This window comes from Piliocolobus tephrosceles, chromosome 16 (genome assembly GCF_002776525.5).
Source record: "Piliocolobus tephrosceles isolate RC106 chromosome 16, ASM277652v3, whole genome shotgun sequence".
NCBI lineage: Eukaryota > Metazoa > Chordata > Mammalia > Primates > Cercopithecidae > Piliocolobus > Piliocolobus tephrosceles.
In genome coordinates this window covers 43,956,829-43,976,652 of record NC_045449.1, presented here as the reverse complement: position 1 = coordinate 43,976,652, position 19,824 = coordinate 43,956,829, and the positions used below count along the sequence as shown (strand labels likewise).

Below are 19,824 nucleotides of genomic sequence, written 5' to 3'. Positions count from 1 at the left end.
TCCCAGCACTCTGGGAGGTTGAGGCAGGTGGATCACCTGAGGTCAGGAGTTTGAGACCAGGCTAGTCAACATGGTGAAACCCAGCCTCTACTAAAAATACAAAAAATTAGCCGGGCATGGTGGTGCATGCCTGTAATTCCAGCTACTTGGGAGGCTGAGGCAGGAGAATCACTTGAACCTGGGAGGTGGAAATTGCAGTGAGCTGAGATCACACCATTGTACTCTAGCCTGGGCAACAAGAGCGAAACTCTATCTCAAAAAAAAAAAGCTGGGCGTGGTGGCACATACCTGTATTCCCAGCTACTTGGGAGGCTGAGGCAGGAGAATCACTTGAGCCTGGGAGGTGGAGGTTGCAGTGAGCCGAGATCGCACCAGTGAGCTGAGATCACACCACTGCACTCCAGCCTGGGGGACAGAGTGAGACTCCATCTCAAGAAAAAAAATGTATATATCATTTTAGTGAATATTTTATTAACTAGAACATACCGCTCCCTGACCGTATGCAGTAACAGAGCGTTTATTGGACTACATTAAAGATAACTTTCTCAGAATAACCTTAGACCAGAGTTTTACTATTTCAATCTAAACCAAACATGAAAGATTGGCTTCTCTATCACTGAAGGGATGCGAGCTTTGGCCCCCAAAAATCTTCAGCAGTGTTGAAAGTTTCTGTTGACATGTGGTAATTGTGTACCCACCAGTAAAAAACACACATCTGGAGATGTTTAATCACTTGGAAAGATGTCAACCCAGTCAAGGTTATGGATAGAGGAAGCAAATGTCCTAGAAAATACAGATAATACCAAAATATTTACAAAAGCAGACCTTCAACTGATCTCAGTTCTCATAGGCTGCCACCCACTTTGGTGAGTTTGTGTAGAAGGGAGAGGGGAGGTAGAAATCAAAGCCCAAGGCTGCATCTCCACACTTGGCGGCAGATGACACTGGAACTCGGGGTTCAGCTGTCAGCCGCACAAGTGTGTTTGTGTGCACAGAGCCATGCATTTAACAGACAGATATTCCCGAACCTTTGCTGACCCCATTACAGAAACAGACTGTGGATGATAGGCCGAATTTATTATTTTTTTCTAACAGAAAAAAAAAATTTTAAGGATGGGTTCTCCTGTGTTGCCCAGGCTGGTTTTGAACTCCTGGCCTCAAGCAGTCCTCCCATCTCGGCCTCCCAAAGTGTTGGGATTACAAGCGTGAGCCACTGCACCTGGCCAACAGGCTGAATTTAGAACTATGTTTGGAATGATTTTGGTGTGAGTTTTTTTGGCCACCAACTCTATGGAAATTTCCTTTAAAAAAGTTTGATTTTATTAACCAAAACACCTGCCTTGATGTTTTAGTGATACTGCCTCTTAAAGATTACGGTGCCGTGAGAAGCAGTGGATAAAACCAAATTTTGTTTTAAACTCCCTAAAGGCAGAACTTAGGTTTTCTTTTGATTGTTTTATGTAGGGCCTTATATCAAACCGTTCTGAACCAGAGGGAAAATGACAGGGTTGACCAGCCAGAGAAATGAGATGTGTTTGAACCTGTTAAGCCACCTCTGTGAAAGGAAGGCAGGGAGTGTGTCCTCATTGGAAAGCGACCTGTGACCCCCTTCTGCCCCAGATGTTGTCAATGTCATGCTCTGGCTGCCACAACAGACTCTTAAATACATTCATATGCTCATCTCGGTCTTGCAGGATTTTTTGTTTTGTTTTCTTCGAGACAGGGTCTTGTTCTGTCACCCAGGCTGGAGTGCAGTGGCACAATCTTGGCTCACTGCAGCCTTGACCTTCTGGGCTCAGGCTGTCCTTCCCCTCAGCCTCCCAAGTGGTTGGGACTACAGGCATGTACTACCATGCCTGGGTAAATTTTGTATTTTCTTTATAGAGCCCAGACTGGTCTTGAACTCCCGGGCTCAAGCGATCTGCCTGCCTTGGCCTCCCAAGATCTTGCAACTCTTAATCCATTCTTTGGCATGCTATATTGCCCATGGGGTAAGCCTTCACATGGCTCACTGGGCTCTGCATGATATGGCTGCTGCTGCTCTCTCTGGGCTCTGCCTCTTCCCTCCCACCTCACCACACTCCAGCTATTTAAAAACACATGCTTTGAGTTCCAGGGATGTGCTTCATTCTCTTGCCTCTATGCCTCTTTATGTTATTTTCTTTGGAATGCCTGTTCCCCAGGGCCCTTTCCTTTCTCCAACTTCTTTCTTCAGCTCTGTTTAAACATCCCTTCCTTAGGAAGCCCTCCCTGACCCCCCCGCCTCCCACACCCGCTGACTCTGGGCTGGGTATTCCTCCCCACCATGTTCCTGTAGTTACTCTGGTTCAGTCTGTTTCACGGTCTTGTTTCCCACTGGGCATGTGCTCTTTAAAGACAAGCTCTGACATATATCCCCAGAACCTAGCACAGTGCCTGGCACGTAGAAGCTGCTTAAACAATCTTTTTTATTTTTATTTTTTGAGACGGAGTCTCGCTCTGTTGTCTAGGCTGGAGTGCAGTGGCCGGATCTCAGCTCACTGGAAGCCCTGCCTCCCAGGTTTACGCCATTCTCCTGCCTCAGTCTCCCAAGTAGCTGGGACTACAGGCGCCCACCACCTCGCCCAACTAGTTTTTTGTATTTTTTAGTAGAGACGGGGTTTCACCGTGTTAGCCAGGATGGGCTCGATCTCCTGACCTCGTGATCCGCCCGTCTCGGCCTCCCAAAGTGCTGGGATTACGGCTTGAGCCACCGCGCCCGGTCAATAATCTTTATTAAATGAAATAGTATGCAATAAATGGCCAGTGGTGAATGTTCTGCCTCCCCCACAGAGATGCTGCATTTTAACCAGTGTCTTATGAAACCCAGTGCCTTTACCCAGAAGCATGGATCAGTGCCAGCACTGGAGGACACTGGCAAAACATCTAGTTCAGTTGTTCCAAACCACTGTGCATCAGAATCACCTAGGGAGTTGAAAAAATTACAGCTCCCTAGGCCCTGGCTCCATGCAGTAGCCAGGAAGCTGTATTCATAAAACTCCTCCCAAGATTCTGAGGCAGACATTGGACTAATAGTTGGGAACCACTGATTTAGTCCAACTGACTCTTTGTACACGTGGGAAGCCTGAGGCCTAGAGAGGTTAAGTGATGTGTGCCCAATACTGTCTAGCTTATAAATAGCATAACCTGAAATAGAACATCTTTTTTGCATATTAAAAATAATCTTTTTTGTACAGATGGAGTCTCAACTATGTTGCCCAGGCTTGCCCAGGCTAGTCTTGAACTCCTGGGCCCAAGCAATCCGCCTGCCTTGGCTTCTCAAAAGTGTTGGGATTCCAAGCTTGTACCACGGCACCCGAAATGAGCATCTTTTTGTTTTGTTTTGTTTTTGAGACAGAGTCTCGCTCTGTTGCCCAGGTTGGAGTGCAGTAGTGCGATCTCAACTCACTGCAACCTCTACTTCCTGGGCTCAAGTGATTCTCCTGCCTCAGCCGCCCAAGTAGCTGGGACTACAGGCATGGGTCTGGCTAATTTTTGTATTTTTAGTGGGGATGGAGTTTCACCATGTTGGCTGGCTGGTCTTGAACTCCTAGCCTCAAGTGATCCTCCTGTGTCAGCCTCCTAAAGTGCTGGGATTACAGGCATGAGCCACCATACCTGGCCTGAAATGAAACATCTTCTGATCTAAATTCTGGCTACAGAAGTCTTAGTCACTGTGGTGAGCCAGGGGCTGTGGGTAGGGGGACCCTCCAGAGGGAGCTCCTCTTGCCCCAGCAAAGTGCCACCCAGGCCACCTTGGCAGCCTCTGCTATCTATCCAGCTGGTCAGCTCTGCACCGCCCCCCTCATGGAGTCTAGTATATATTTATACTTTTGTATGTATATATTGACATATATAGAAGGAGCTCTTTAAGGACTTAATAACTTTCTGCTTCTCTTCAGAAAAGAAGAGGGCAAAGGGACCTGAACAACCCACACCCCCAATTCAGGAAGAGCCTGAACCTGTTAGCAATGTCCTACAAGGAGATGACATTCTTGCTTTGGCCATTAAGAAGGAAGACTTGAAGGAGGTGAGGATGAAGCCTAAGCTTCCCTTATCATAGAAACGTTTCCCTGCCAGCAGCCTGAGTGGTCTAGAACACCAGCCATGTCCACTGTCTTCCCACCATCTCCCTACTCATGGGGAGTGTGTAACTCCATGGAAAAATCCACTGAACACAGATTCTTTTCACTTTACCACCTTAAGGAATTCACTGTATTGTCTGTTTTAACATTTCTGAGATTCATATAGAACCACGGGGGAAATGAGATGATGAGGTATCTTGCTCCCGTAGAGGTAGGTGCCATCATTCCCATTTCACAGAAGGGAGGATGAGTTTAAGGAGCAAAGGTACAGCTCTGGGTAAAGCTGCTAAACCCTAACCCCATGCTTCACTTGGGAGAGTCAGCCACCCCTCACCTGAACTATCTGGAGGCATAAGATGGTCTTTTTTTTCCCTCCAGGATATTACTAAGTCACATATCTGTTACACAGGCATTTCCTCAACAGAACATATGGGCAGAGCTGAAGAAACAGATCTGTCAGCCTTCAGGAACTCTACCCAGAACTAGAACGGAGGAGATGGGTGATGCTCTTCCTCCTTCCACCACAGGTGGAATTCTCCTTTGTTTTATTTCTTTTTAGCAACATATTCCTCGCCTTACTGAAAAGGAAGATAAACGCGTCATTACCCAGAAATTTATCATCCGTAAACTCAAACCCACGGATCCTAGGAGGAAGGTCTGCCACCTTATAGCACGTCCTGCAAATCCCGATGCAGCCACAAAGCCTCTGGACTACTCTGGTACACCCAGTCTCAGCCCTGGCTTCACTGTCTTTCAACTCATGGGTCAACCTCAAGAGAAACCCAGTCTCCATCAGAAAGTTGCCCTCTTGAGAGTTGCCCACCCACAGCTTCTTTCCCCTTTCTTCTTTTATCCTCACAGGTCCTGGTGACAGCTTCGATGGCAGTGACCAGATCCTGCCCCACCACATCTTGGGGAGTCTCCAGGACTTTAAGAGAATTGCACTTGCTCGAGGGAACACCCGGGTTTGTTTGCACAGAACTACCAGGATGAGAGCAGTCACTGAAGTCATTTCGGTCTTCCACCTGACAGAGTCAAGCAGGGCTGGGGTTAAAGAGACAGTTTAGTCTCTAGGTTTCGAGTCTGAGTTGATAAGGGACCCTCTCCCAGAATAGTTAGACACTTCAGTTACAAGGTACAAAAGGCAGCTGAAGCTGGCTTCAGTGAAGTCGGGGATTTACTGTAAGGATTCCAGAGATTGCCTCATGGAACCCAAAGGTGGGAGTACCTGGGTCTGAGTAGACTGAACCCAGAAAGGCATCAGGACTCGGCCCACATGCCTCATTTCCTTCTGCTCTGTGCACTGTCTTGATTTTCCCTTCTCTGGAGACTGGCCTGCCCTCCTCACTCCACATGGTGGAGGAAGGTGGCTTCCTACTGCTTCCTGGGCCATGGGAAGATTCTGTATCTTTTCAACCTTCCCATCATGCAGTGCTTCTCCTGTCTCTTCCCCTTGCTTCCCTGGATCCAGGCTGACTCTGGTCAGGCGCTAAGGGGCCTGGGGCCATGTAAGAATGCTTCCATTTACACATGGGTGAAGGTGTCAATCAACGTCAGTTGTGAGGAGGACCAATAACACTAGAAGATGTTGACCCTAATCTTGAAACAGAAGTTCCCTTTCTGCGGGAGACTGGACTGACAGCTGCTTTCAGGGCCCCCTGCTTCGGGGATTTATTTTCTGTCACTGGCTACCCTGGAGTCCTGAAGAGGAGGGATTCTCAGCACAGTGGGATAACAGCATGGGTTTAGGCCTCAGCAAATGTGTGCTCAGCCCCGCCAGAGCCTTCTCACTGCTTTCCACATGCCTATGTTGTACTTTTCAGCTGGCTGAGCTGATACCTACCTCAACCAGTCTGATGACCCTCATCTCTGCTAAAGGAGAGTCAAAGCAAAAAGCCCCCAAAGAAGAGAAGAGACCTCCCTGGGCCCCACCTCCTCAGCACAACTTTCTGAAAAACTGGCAGCGTAACATAGCCCTGCGGAAGAAGCAGCAGGAAGCCCTCAGTGGTGAGCAGAGCAGACAGGGCTCCCGCCCAGCCTCCATATGGCGCAAGGCTCTGCTGGATTGTTTACTCTCCTCCAGAGCCTGGCCTCGGGCTGACCACATATGTGCTGTTCACTCCCAAGAGCGTCTCACTCTGAAGCTTCAGTGGGTCCTGAAATCAGCCCCATGAGGGAAGCTGTCCGATGCAGACTGCCAAGGCCCCTGCTTGTTCTGGTTTGGCAGAGTGGCTGCAATCTTGCCTCTCTCTCTAGAACACCTAAAGAAGCCGATCAGTGAGCTGCTCATGCACACTGGGGAGACCTACAGACGGATCCAGGAGGAGCGGGAGCTCATTGACTGCACACTTCCAACGCGGCGTGATAGGAAAGTGAGGCCACCTGTCCTAAGTGCCCGGGGGACAGGGGGTGGCACGGAGGAGGGGGGTGGGGGGCAGGTATCTGGACACAGGGATGCTGGTTTCAGGTGGCACAGCTGGGGAGAAAAAAACCTATCCATTGCAAAGCATCATTAAGCCCTCAAGGCCTTTACTAAATTCTATGATTAGTCAGTAAGGTTATTCAGCCTGTGGTGGCCACACAGGTAGCGAGTTATTAGAGTAGTCTTAGTGTTTGTCTCCTAGGAGCTTAGACTGAGTGGAGCCTACACCCTAAGGAGAGAGGCTGAAGAGTCCCCCACTTTGTTCTGGTAGACCAGTGCAGTACCTGTCCCAACCCACACCATCTGGCTGGGGGCAGGTAAAGATGACAACAGGGTGTCCAGAAAACGTGGCAGTAGAGGCTTCTGTTCTGCAATCATGGCAGCAGTGAATTCCCCAGAGGGAGCATCTGTAGCCTGTGGTGGTGCTTATCTTCCCACATCTCCACCAGCATCTGGCTGAGGTGTCCAGGTAATCTGACTCACCTTTCCTTCCTTGCCAGAACTGGGAGAACAGCGGGTTCTGGAGTCGACTGGAATACTTGGGAGATGAGATGACAGGTCTGGTCATGACCAAGACAAAAACTCAGCGTGGCCTTATGGAGCCCATCACTCACATCGGGAAGCCCCACTCCATCCGGGTTGAGACAGGTGAGGCGCAAGGCTGTAAGCCAGCTGGCATCTTGTGCCTGGCCCAGAGGCAGGGTAGCGTGGCAGTGGCCAGCATGGCTCTACAGTGCGGCCCAGGGCCTGTTTCTCTGTGGCCTTAGGCAAGTCCCGGAGTCTTCCTGAAGTCTGGCTCCCTCTTCCTTTTCTTCAGTAAAACAGTGAGAGAGCTAGGAAACTGGAGTGCAGCCATAGAGCTGCCGTCCAGTGTGGAGCCTTGAGCTGCATGCCACCGGTGAGCACCTGGACCGTGGCTGCCCTGCACTGAGAAGTACTGTCAACTGGACACTGGCTTCAGTGTGAAAACAATATATTTTATTAATCATTTTTATATTGATTGCATGTCAAAATGACAATTTTTTTTATATACTGAGTTAAATAAACTATATTACTAAAATGAGGCTAGGCACAGTGGCTCACGCCTGTAATCCCAGCACTTTGGGAGGCTGAGGCAAATGGATCACTTGAGGTCAGAAGTTCAAAACCAGCCTGGCCAACATGGTGAAACCCCATCTCTACTAAAAATACAAAAATTAGCTGGGCATGGTGGTGCTCGTCTATAATCCCAGCTACTTGGGAGGCTGAGGCAGGAGAATTACTTGAATCTGGGAGGTGGAGGTTGCAGTGAGCCAAGATCATGCCACTGCACTCCAGCCTGGGCAATAAGAGCAAAACTCTGTCTCAAAAAATAAATAAAATAAATAACCTATATTACTAAAATGAATCCCACCTGTTTCTTTTTTCCTTTTTCAGTGTGGTATCTAGAAAACTTTCAGTGACACATGTGGCTTGTGTTTGTGGTTTGCATCCTGTTTCTCTTGAGCATATCTGCTTTAGAGCCTGCCAGGCTGCCTGGGTTCAGGTCCCAGCCATGTCATGTTAGTGAACCCCTCTGGCCTGTAGTTTCCTTATCTGTAAAACATTCACAGAGTTGTGATAGGGCTAAATGAGATATGAAATGTATTAAGTTCTGACTCATTGTTAAGCACTCAATAAAAGGTAGCTGCTATTATCATTTTTATTATAATCCAAAAATTTGGCTATTTGGAAGCTAATTTTGCAGAAGTCTTGTGTAGGGCTGCTGAGGAGATACGGGACAGGAGAGCAGAGTCCAGCTGCTGCAGGGAAGCTGTATTTTTCATCCTTCCTAGAAATGGTGTTGGGATAGGCACTCTCAGAGCCCTTGAGAAGTGGGTGAGCAAGGGGGCATGGCAGCAGCCTGTGTTGAGGGTCCTTGGACCTCATGCTAGGATTACCAGCCCAGAGGGATGCTTCATATCGCTACACCTGGGATCGGAGTCTATTTCTGATCTACCGACGCAAGGAGCTGCAGGAAATCATGGCAGAGCTGGATTTCAGCCAGCAGGTTAGTATGGCCTCCATGCCCCAGTCAGAAGCCCCTTGGGGCAGTGCCTGTCTTCAGTCAGCTCTTCTAACCTTTCTCCGTCTCTCGGAGGATATTGATGGCCTGGAGGTGGTGGGCAAAGGGCAGCCCTTCTCAGCAGTTACTGTGGAAGACTACACAGTGTTTGAAAGAAGTCAGGGAAGCTCCTCTGAAGAGACAACATACTTGTGAGTGCAGCCTGAACCCGGGGGAGTTCTCCGGGAACTGAAGAGTTCTCCAGCATCTACCAGTATGAAAGAGCAGGCTTCCCTCCCTGAGATCAGGGTGCCTGCACCCTAGCTTCTCTCCAGTGGTTGCCACCCACTCCTTGAACCCATTCCAGCAGCTGTGCTGGCTTTCCTATTGCCACCTGCTCCTGTCCAACAACTAACCCCTAATGGGGCAGACATTCCCTTGCTGGTCAAGTGAGGGCTCTCTAGACCCTCCCACTGCTGTGCATCTTGAATGCCTCTGGCATGGAAAGTCTATGTATTTCTGTGTACCATGAATAGCTCTGGCAGGAGGGCTTGAAGAGTCTGTGTGTTTCTAAGAACCTCCCACCTAGAGCAATGGGTCAGGAGGAAGCTGCACAGGAGTGGAGTTGATCATACTCTATTGCAGGGTGGAGCTGGTTGTGTTTCTAGGCTTCCTGGTGACCATTTCTGCGGGGTTCCTTATGGCATGACTGGCAGCCTAAGAGAAAATAAGTCACTGGCTTTTCTTACAGAGGCACATTGGCCAGTTCCTCTGATGTCCCCATGCCTATTCTCGGCCCTTCTCTTCTGTTCTGTGGGAAGCCAGCTTGCTGGATCAGAGGCAGTAATCCACAGGACAAGGTAAAACTGCCTCCACCGCACCTGCTGGGAGGGCCTCCCTTGGGGGTGCAGCCCCGAGGTGTCTGTGGCAATTACCAGCAGCCTGCACAGTCTCCTGTTTGGGTTTTTATCTGTTCGTGCATTCAGCACATCTGAAAATGGTGACAGCAACACTAACTTGAGCAAGAATAAAATCACAAGGCTGCAGACCGTCATAAGCCACTTGGGGCTTATACCTAGCCCCCAAGCATGTAAACAAGCAAACTCTCTCAAGTAGGTATGGCTCTAAGAAGGTTCTAAAATATTCTTCAGATGCTGAGGAATAGAAATGTTCATTGGGTATAAAATATATTTTATCTGACCAGGCGTGGAGGTTCACGCCTGTAATCCCAGCACTTTGGGAGGCTGATGTGGCTGGATCACCTGACATCAGGAGTTCAAGACCAGCCCTGGCCAACATGGTGAAAACCTATCTCTACACTAAAAATACAAAATAGCAGGGTGTGGTGGTGGACACCTGTAATCCCTGCTACTTGGAAAGCTGAGGCAGGAGAATCGCTTGAACCCCGGAGGCAGGGTCGTAGTGAACTGAGATCACACCATTGCACTCCAACCTGGGTGACAAGAGCAAAACTCTGTCTCAAAAAAAAATTATATATAAATATATATATATATATGTATATATATATATTTATATATATATTATCTTCTCTTCTTACTGTTGAGGGTAACCTCAGAGACAACCATATTGGAGTAGGATACCACTCTATGTGACAGTGGCCAAGCCCTGGAGGCCTGGGACACGAGACTTGCAGTGCTACAGCCAGAAAAGTTCTGGGCAGACCAGATGAGTTGTTCACTCTAGGCCAGGGTCTCCAGCAAAGACATTTCTTGTCCCTCCTCCTTCCAGAGGCAGGTCGGGATTGCTGTTCACTTGACCTTTGAAACCCTGGAAGGTGAGAAAACCTCCTCAGAACTGACTGTGGTCAATAATGGCACCGTGGCCATTTGGTATGACTGGCGACGGCAGCACCAACCGGACACTTTCCAAGACCTGAAGAAAAATAGGATGCAGCGATTTTACTTTAACAGCCGGGAAGGTACTTGGGCGAAGCCACCCTACACGCTGGCTCCTGTCTGGGGCTGTTTTAATCCTCGTGAGACATCAAAATTTAGTTATGGCCCAGTTCCTGTAAGTTTGAGTCCCTGTCATTCCTTCCGTGAAATGTGTGGCCTGACTATTCATGTCTGTTGAGAGACTGACGGAACTTGAGAACCCGGGGAGGTGAGCCACCTGGGAGCAGAAACGTTCTAGGGGCTCAGTTATCTAGATGCACAGGCTTGGAGCTAGGATGGCCAGCTGCCTCCGTTTGCCTGGGACTTTAGCACTCAAAATCCCCCTTTCCAGGGCTGAAACCTCTCAGCCCTGGGTAAACTGGGATGGTTGGCCAGTCACCTGGCCTGGGGCTCAGTTAACTGCATGTAGGAGCATACAGGTCTGGGGCTCAGCCAGCTCCTGCATGTTGGAAACCTCAGTCTCTGTCCCTCTCAGGTGTGATTCTGCCTGGAGAAACTAAAACCTTTACCTTCTTCTTCAAGTCTTTGACTGCTGGGATCTTCAGGGAATGTTGGGAGTTTCGAACCCATCCTACTCTATTAGGAGGTGCTGTGCTGCAAGTCAATCTCCATGCGGTCTCCCTGACCCAGGATGTTTTTGAGGATGAGAGGAAAGTACTGGAGGTAAGGGACCCAGGACCATGGCCACGGTGGGCATCAGGTAGGGTATCCTGCTATTCTTCCTGGCAGTGCCTGCAGGGATGGTATTTCTCCCAGCCTAAGAGGAGAATTGAATTTTTAGCAAACAGGTAACTACTTTTGTTCCATGAACACTTCCCAGGGCTTGTGATGTAAAAGATGGGTGCGCTGGCTAGGCAGGTGAGGAGCAGCTTGCAGCAATGCCATGCATGGCCCCACTGAGTTAGAAAGAAATTAGACTGAGCCTAAGAGGCAGACTGTGTAAAGTACAAACAATGCATGGCCCTATGCACTGGTCTATGTTTTGTCCATCGCTGTCTAGTACTATACAGTGGAGTTGCGTTTAACCGACAAGACTTCAAAACTAGTGATAATAATTAATAAATAGCAGGGTGAGTCTGCCCACCGTCCCACTCAATCAGCTGACAACTCTGGAGTGAGTGTGAGGTGGGAACTGGGAATCTGTCCCCTCGAATCAGTTTCACAGTGTGGCCATTTGAGCCGTGCATCCTGGGATTTGGTAGAAAGCTGTGCTTTTTTATTTTTTGTGGCCCCCAGTCACAAGGCCGGCTCCTTCAGCTGGAGCTCAGCCAGTGGTGATCAAAGGTCATTTTGACAATGTCATGCTTGCTTTACTCACTGACTGTAGCACTCATGTCTCACGCAAGGTGCCCCTCCCCTATGTTTCTGTGACACTGACTGAAGCCTGATGGAGGTTCACCACCATCCTCAGAAGCACCCCCACTGTGTGCCCCACCCCTTCTTCCTAATCTGGTGACATGCTAACTGTGTGATCACCAGGCCCCAGGCAGCAGCAGCCTTCCCTGGAACTGGCCCTCCTCTGGATCCTTTTCATCCATTTTTAGGGAACAAGGATATCTGGAGAGATTCAGAGGCTTTCGGGTCTTAGAACAGGCGTGTGTGTGTGTGTGTGTGAGAGAGAGAAAGAGAGAGATAGAGGGAAAGAGAGAGAGAGAGCCAATGCCAGGAACTCAGACCCTAGGAAGGCACAAAGTCCTGGGGGCTCCAACTTCCTGAAGGATGCATGGGTTTTGAGAGCCTGGGCTGCCATCCTCTGCTACCTTCCCATTTGCAGAGCAAACTGACGGCCCATGAGGCAGTCACCATCGTTCACGAAGTGCTGCAGGAGGTGCTGATGGGCGTCTTGACCCCGGAGCGCACACCATCACCTGTGGATGCCTATCTCACCAAGGAAGACTTGTTCCGGCACAGGAATCCTCAGGTGAGGCCCAGTACCAGTACCAGCCTCTGTCCCATCATGTGTGCCCTGAGTCAAGGGTCCCCAGCCCCCAGGTCGCACAGCAGCAGGTGAGCAGTGGGTGAGCAGCATTACCGCCTGAGCTCTGCCTCCTGTCAGATCAGCAGTGGCATTAGATTCTCATAAGAGCGCGAATCTTATTGTAAACTGCACATGGGAGGGATCGAGGTTACACACTCCTTATGAGAATCTAACTAATGCCTGATGATCTGAGGTGGAACAATTTCATCCTGAAACCATTCCCCCACTGCCTGCCATCCGTGGAAAAATTGTCTTCCATGAAACCAGTCCCTGGTGCCAAAAAGGTTGCGATTGCTGCCCTAGGTGAGAGTAATAGCAAACTCTTTTATGTGTCAAACTCTGATCTGCACATCTTCCATGAATATCTCACCTCTCCTCACAGCAGTCCTATGAGATGGGTACTACTTATTTTTATTTATTTATTTTTTAGAAATAGCATGTCACTCTGTCACACTCCAGGCCAGAGTACAGTGTCCCACTCATAGCTCACTGTGACCTCAAACTCCCCAGCTCAGGTGATCCTCCCACCTCAGCCTCCTGAGTAGCTAGGACTACAGGCATGCATCACCATGCTCAGCTAATTTCTCTATAGGAGGATCTTTTTTTTTTTTCGGTAGAGATAGGATCTCTCTGTGTCACATAGGCCAGTCTTGAACTCCTGGGTTCAAGTGATCCTCCTACCCTGGCCTCCCAAAGCACTGGGATTGCAGGCTTGAGTCACTGTGCCTGGCCCTGGTACTGTTTATATCCTCATTTACATTGAGGAAACTGAGGCCCAGAAAGATGAAGTGATTTGTCCAGGGTAATTTTGCTAATAAGTGGATTCCTGGTGAGAATGGAGCTTCACAACTCCTTCATTCAAACCCAGGCTTCCTTGGAAGCCCAAATGCAAAAAAAAGCTTCAACTTGGAGGTTCCCAGGTTGAAAAGGAAGTAGGGGGCCCCTCTGGCTGCAGCCCTCCTGCTGGCTTCCTCCCTGCCTCCTCCATCAGTGCTCTCAGGGGAACAGGAAGAAGCCAGGGCCAGCTGGCATGGGCTCTGGTGCCTGCACCCCAGCCTCTCCCTCACAAGCCTTCCCATCTTCTGCTGCAGCTGCATTACGAGCACCAAGTGGTGCAAAGCCTGCATGAACTGTGGCGCCAGTACATGACCCTGCCCCCCAAGGCTGAGGAGGCCAGGCCAGGGGACAAGGAGCACGTCAGCCCCGTAGCCACAGAGAAGGCCTCTGTGAATGCCGAGCTCTTACCGCACTTTAAGAGCCCCATTTCTGAACCTCAAGTGCCCCAGCCTGAGAACGAGGCCCTCAGGGAATCCGGGTCCCAGAAGGCCAGAGTGGGAACCAAGAGTCCTCAGCAGAAGAGCATCATGGAGGAGATCCTGGTGGAGGAAAGCCCAGATGTGGACAGCGCCAAGAGCCCCTGGGAGCCGGATGGCCTTCCCCTGCTGGAGTGGAATCTCTGCTTGGAGGATTTCAGAAAGGTGCTTCCAAGACCCTGGAAGGCATTGGTAGAGAATATTCCTGCCTCGAACCAACAAAGGAGGCCCCAGCAGCCCCTTTTGCTCCATGGGCAAAGAAACAAAATCTGAGAGCCCAGAGAAAGTGATCTCTTGGGTCTATCTATCTATTTATCTATCTATCTATCTTTCTTTGAGATGAAGTTTTGCTCTTGTTGTCCAGACTGGAGTGCAGTGGCACGATCTCAACTCACTGCAACCTCCGCCTCCCAGGTTCAAGCGATTCTCCTGCCTCAGCCTTCCAAGTAGCTGAGGTTACTGGCATGCGCCACCACACCTGGCTAAATTTTTTTTGGTGGAGTCTTGCTGTGTTGCCCAGGCTGGAGTGTAGTGGTGCAATTTCAGCTCACTGCAACCTCTGCCTCCCGGGTTCAAGTGACTCTCCTGCCTCAGCCTCCCCGAGCAGCTGGGACTACAGGCATGCACCACCACATCCAGCTAATTTTTATATTTTTTGTAGAGACGGGGTTTTGCTATGTTGGCCAGGCTGGTGTCAGACTCCTGACCTCATGATCCACCCACCTTGGCCTCCCAAAGTGCTGGCGTTACAGGCGTGAGCCACCATGCCAGGCCAATTTTGTATTTTTAGTAGAGACAGGGTTTCACCATTGTTGGTCAGGCTGGTCTCGAACTCCTGACCTCAGGTGATCCACCCGAAAGTGCTGGGATTACAGGTGTGAGCCACCGTGCCCAGCTGGGTTACCTATTTTTGTCTGGGGTGCCCATGCTTCTATGTTCCAGGAGGGGGGCCCACCCTCTGACCCTGGCAAATCTTGGAGAAGGGGTTCATAGGTACAGATTTCTGAGGGGGGTCCCTGCTCCCACCAAAGGCACCCAGACAGCTCTCCATGGCTGCATCCCCTCCTGGTTTCTGATCCCCTGCCACCCATCCCCACATCACCATGCCCTTCACTAGAGGACACAGAGAGCCTTGGTGTCCTGGTGCAGAATGGTGCCCATGACCCTGCCAGGCAGTGATGGTGCTCCCTGATGAGAACCAGAGAGAGGATGCGCTGATGAGGCTCAACAAAGCAGCCCTGGAGCTGTGCCAGAAGCCAAGGCCATTGCAGTCCAACCTCCTGCACCAGATGTGGTAGGTGCCCTGCCAGGAGAGCCGCCCCATCTCCTTCCCTTTGTGGCTCTGCAGGGGTCTTGGGACTCCAGGGGTCTGAGTTTCCCTTGAGCTCAGGTTGCTAGAGCATGTGGCAAACATTCCATGTTCTGGAACCCCGCAGTGCCTGCTGCTCACTGGAGAGCAGTCACAGCAGATCAAACACCTTAACTTTTTTTTCTTCCTGCTTTTTCCTTTTTCCTTCTCAATGAGCAGAGGAATGAAAAAAGGAGAAGCCAGAGGGCAGAAAGAAGGGTGGGGGCAGATTCCATTAAAAGCTTCACTTCTCTGCTGTCACCCTCCCCAGTGCCTGTTTGGAACTTGCTGGTATAGGCGTGGGGTCCTTTTCAAGGCCCTCAGGACAAGCCCCAGGAGCCTTACGCTGGAAGTCTCATGCAAGGTTCAGCCCCTCCAGTGGGACCGGGCCCAAGTCTGGCCCTGGCCTCAAGCCCTTTGAAGTAGGACTGAATTCATACAGGCCTCCTAACCCTAGTCCTGGGCCATGTTTTTTCTTGGTTGCCACTTAAGGCAAGCCAGAACCCCCTCCAAGCACTTGCCCTGGTGGGGAACAGTGAGGATGCTGGCTGCTCAGGCGTGTGGCCAGCATCCTCACTGTTCCACAGCAGTTCCTGGCACCAGCAGTTCCTGGCACCAGGGTCTTTGAAGGGAGAGACCCAAGCCTCTGCAGGTTCAAGGACAAATGAGGAGTGATGGCATTTCTCCATTACGTCTTGCCCTGTAGTTTGCAGCTGTGGCGAGATGTGATTGACAGCCTGGTGGGCCATTCCCTGTGGCTGAGGTCTCTGCTGGGCCTACCTGAGAAGGAGACCATCTATTTGAATGTGCCTGAAGAGCAAGGTCAGATCTTGTACAACCAACCACACCTCTGCATAGCCCCCCTCATCTCTCTGAATGGACAGGCAGCAGTGCCTGGGCCAGTCATACTCCTATGGTGGAAGCTCTGCTAGGCTGAGCCCATGGAGTAGGCCCCTTACCCCCTTCTATCAGCTGCCAGGATGTGGTACCCAGAAGCTACCTTAGTGACCACGTTGGTTTAGTAATCCCAGCAAAGTTAAATGACTTCTCCATGGTCGTTCATGGGAGCATGGCAGAGCCGGGACCAGAACACAGGCACCACAGTCCTGTTTCATGAAGTCACGCGCCTACCAGGGCTCAAGGCTATTGCCCTTTGCTTTTCCTCCTCCCCTCAAGCCTCCTCACGTGCCTGCAGCATCCACTAGGCTGCTGGGGGTCTGTCACATTTTCTTCCACCCACCTCCCTTAGATCAAAAATCACCTCCCATCATGGAAGTGAAGGTACCTGTGGGGAAAGTTGGGAAGGAGGAGCGGAAAGGAGCAGCCCAGGAAAAGAAGCAACCGGGGATCAAAGACAAAGAAGACAAGAAAGGAGCCAAGGTACTCGGGAAGGAGTCATGCTGGGGTGTGGTCTGGGCCAGGTGGGGCTGGGGAGGGGATTGGAGGGGCTGCAGAGGTGGGGGCTGTGGAGGTGGGCATGTGCCCAGGCTCTCCCAGTGAGCTACTGTTGAGGACATCCGGGGCCTACCTCTGGTGCTCCTGAAGGCTGTGTGTGTCTCCCTCTCCCAGCAGGACCGTCCCAACAGCAAGAAGCTCAGGGCAAAGGACGACAAGAAAGTCATAAAATCTACAAGTCGGGACAGGTTTTCCTTGGAAGACCCTATCCCTGACATCAACCTCCCTTCTCAAGAACCCATAGACCCCCTGGTCATGGAGAAATACAACCAGAGGCTGCACAGCGAGGTGAAGGGAAGCACCCAGCAGCCATTCCCCTGCCTCCCACCTGCCTCATTCATTCCGTTCAGTCTGCAAACAATAAGTGCCCACTCCATCATGGTGGAAGCAGAGCTGCTTCAGGAAGGGCATCCTCGTGTGTGAGACAGGCCTCATGAATAAAGAATGTGCCTAGCATGTTAGGTGATGAGCACGATGCGAGAGAAGATAGACCAGGCAGGGAATGGAGGCACAGAGGCCTCAGTGAGGAGGTGACAACCCACAAAGACTTGAAGGGAGGGGAAGGGAGGCCAAATGGACGTCCAGTGAAGAGTGCTTTAGGCAGGGGGAGCAACTGCCACGGGAGGGAGGGGCCAGAAGGGACAGGGTGGTAGATGGGGAGCAGGTCATGGGGGTGAGGGATGGTTTGCAGGCTATTGTGAAGACTTGGGATTTTTCGGAGTGGAAATGAGAAGTCATGCAAGGTTTTGAAGAGCAACGCGATAGGGTCTGATAGGCTTTAGAAGATGGCTCTGGCTGCCCTTTGGAGAACAGACTCTAGGGGAACAGAGAGGAAGGAAGCCCTTCTCTTTATGCTGCTTCCACTCACTCCCCGTTAGGTGCATCCTGGCAGACGTGTTCCTTGGGAGAACACCATGTAGGGTGCATTCCCATCAATTGTAAGGTTTTTGAAGGACTAGAGAGACTTCATCCTAATCCGTTCTTAAGTAGCAGGTCCTTAGAGATTCACCCAGGTTTTCCGTTTTGTTTTTTTGTTACTGTTGTTGTTTGTTTTGGAGGGGAGGTCCACAAAGCCATTTTCAATATGTCAGTATGTCTAATGGCCACGCCTTGTCTTCTTCTAAGGTGGACACCTGGGGAGCTGGGATTACATCATGTATTGTGTTCACACTCTGGATCTCATTTGATCAAAAGTTCCCTTTGCCACTGGTGATATCACTAAGATATCTGATGGTTGATGGGGTCTAGAAAGTAATTAAAGGGCTCTGAGGACTCACAGGGGTCGACCCTTCCATGGCTCTTTGATATTAAGAATCAACTAGCAGACCAGGTGCAGTGGCTCATGCCTGTAATCCTAGCACTTTGGGAGGCCAAGGTGGGCAGATTGCCTGAGCTCAGGAGTTTGAGACCAGCCTGGGCAACATGGTGAGATCCCGTTTCTAATAAAAATACAAAAAATTAGCCAGGCATGACACTCGCCTATAGTCCCAGCTACTTGGGTGACTGAGGCACAAGAATCGCTTGAACCCGGGAAGTGGAGGTTGCAGTGAGCTGAGATCATGCCATTTCACTGCAGCCTGGGTGACAGAGCGAGACTCTTATCTCCAAAAAAAGAAAGAAAGAAAAAAAGAATCAATTTGCTGGCCAGGCACCGGTGGCTTTCACCTGTAATCCTAGCACTTTGGGAGGCTGAGGCAGGTGGATTGCTTGAGCCCAGGAGTTCGACATCAGCCTAGACAACACAGGGAGACCCCATCTTTAAGGAAAAAAAAAAAGAATCAACTTGCCTGGGCTTGTATGATCCAACCCCATTGGAGGGCTCAGTCCCAGAGACCTTTCAGTGTGTGGATCTGTTATCATACAGGAAGGAAAATTGGCCTCCAGGAGACCAGAGTAGAACTGGGACTGAGCCCAGGCCTACCCCAAACGGCTAAATGGGCACTGCTCCATGGGATCCCTGGAGTTTCCCTTTAACAACCTGGCTCCAGTGCCTCCATATGTCAAAGGTACCGGCGCAGGGCCACCTCCCCAGATTGGTTTCAAAAATAAAACTGCAAAAGCAGGTGGATTGCTTGAGCCCAGGAGTTCAAGACTAGCCTGGGCAATGTGGTGAAACCCCATCTCTAAAAAAAAATAGAAAAAAAGTAGCCAGGTGTGGTGGTGCACGCCTGTAGTCCCAGTTACTTGGGAGGCTGAGGTGGGAGAATCACCTGAGCCAGGGAAGTCAAGGCTTGCAGTGAGCCATGATCACACCACTGGACTTCAGCCCGGGTGACAGAGAGATCCTGTCTTTTTTTAAAAAAAAGCAAAACCAAAAATTATTTCGCAAGAACTTTGAACTTGTGAAATTCTTTCACAAACAACTGGTTTCTTTCCCCTCTCCAGCTATTCTCCCATAGCACAATTGATACATAGGTGCTTCCCACAGAGGAAACCGTGCCTGTGATGTTGTCCCGTTCTTCCAGGTCCATGGGCTGCTGGACACCCTGGTGACCGACCTGATGGTCCTGGCTGATGAGCTCAGCCCCACAAAGAATGTCGAGGAGAGTTTGCATCTCTGCAGGTGACTCTCGGGCCCAAGCAACCTTCTGGAAAATGGGTTAATAAATAATAAAGAACCTTCAAGTTTCTACTACTTCTGTGTGCCTCTGTGTCTTACATGATGGATCTTGGCTAGGTCAGCTCCTGGTCCAGGTCCTCCCATGTCCCATCTGCCCTCAGATCCCCTCCTGCCAGCTGCCAGAGCCCTCCAGCAGGAGGAGAGACAGACATAGCTGGGGAGGTGATGTGAGGGATGCCAAGCAGAAGAGCAGGTTGGTAGCAAGACAAGGAGTCAGGTGACAGGACACAGTGTGTCACCTCTGGTAGTCCCTGCCTCTGGCTTCCTTGTCCCAAACTTTTAGGGTCATACTTCCTGGAGCCAGGTCTTCCTAAAGTGTCATCACTAAGTATGACAAAGTGTGAGATGAGGAGTAGAACTAGACCCATGGGACCTGGCTCCCTGCTATCTCCCTTTAGCTGGGTCCCAGGGCCCCAACTCAGTCCCTGCAGATCATGCTCACCACACTTCTTCAGCTCTAGAGGCCACATCACCTTGTTATTTCGGGGTCTAGTCTTCCTTATCCCCTCCTCATCTCAAAGTATCTGGCCTTGAGCCACCTTTCTGCCTTAAAAACAGCTACTGATCTTCATGCTACCTCCCTTGCTCAGGGGAACATGAAACAGGCTAGAAATGGCTCTCAGAAAGGTACTGTCAGCTCAGACTC

General features: G+C 50.4%; 1 protein-coding gene across 2 annotated transcripts in view; it reads left to right on the top strand.

Annotated features, from left to right (window-relative positions):
• The window catches only part of MYCBPAP (MYCBP associated protein), a 23,368-nt gene extending 4,243 nt beyond the window's left edge, over window positions 1-19,125 (top strand). The window contains exons 2-19 of one of the 2 annotated variants that reach the window (XM_023203917.3): window positions 3,921-4,048; window positions 4,663-4,822; window positions 4,965-5,068; window positions 5,927-6,110; window positions 6,360-6,475; window positions 7,026-7,173; window positions 8,439-8,554; window positions 8,645-8,760; window positions 9,300-9,408; window positions 10,298-10,487; window positions 10,940-11,127; window positions 12,239-12,385; window positions 13,534-13,920; window positions 14,928-15,049; window positions 15,810-15,925; window positions 16,353-16,510; window positions 16,676-16,846; window positions 19,024-19,125. In XM_023203917.3, the coding sequence (XP_023059685.3) occupies window positions 3,921-4,048; window positions 4,663-4,822; window positions 4,965-5,068; window positions 5,927-6,110; window positions 6,360-6,475; window positions 7,026-7,173; window positions 8,439-8,554; window positions 8,645-8,760; window positions 9,300-9,408; window positions 10,298-10,487; window positions 10,940-11,127; window positions 12,239-12,385; window positions 13,534-13,920; window positions 14,928-15,049; window positions 15,810-15,925; window positions 16,353-16,510; window positions 16,676-16,846; window positions 19,024-19,125 (2,762 nt within the window). Of the gene's footprint in view, window positions 1-3,920; window positions 4,049-4,662; window positions 4,868-4,964; window positions 5,069-5,926; window positions 6,111-6,359; window positions 6,476-7,025; window positions 7,174-8,438; window positions 8,555-8,644; window positions 8,761-9,299; window positions 9,409-10,297; window positions 10,488-10,939; window positions 11,128-12,238; window positions 12,386-13,533; window positions 13,921-14,927; window positions 15,050-15,809; window positions 15,926-16,352; window positions 16,511-16,672; window positions 16,847-19,023 lie in introns of both variants that reach the window. The other variant, XM_031934322.1, reaches the window with a different exon arrangement.
• The last annotated feature ends 699 nt before the right edge of the window (window positions 19,126-19,824 follow it).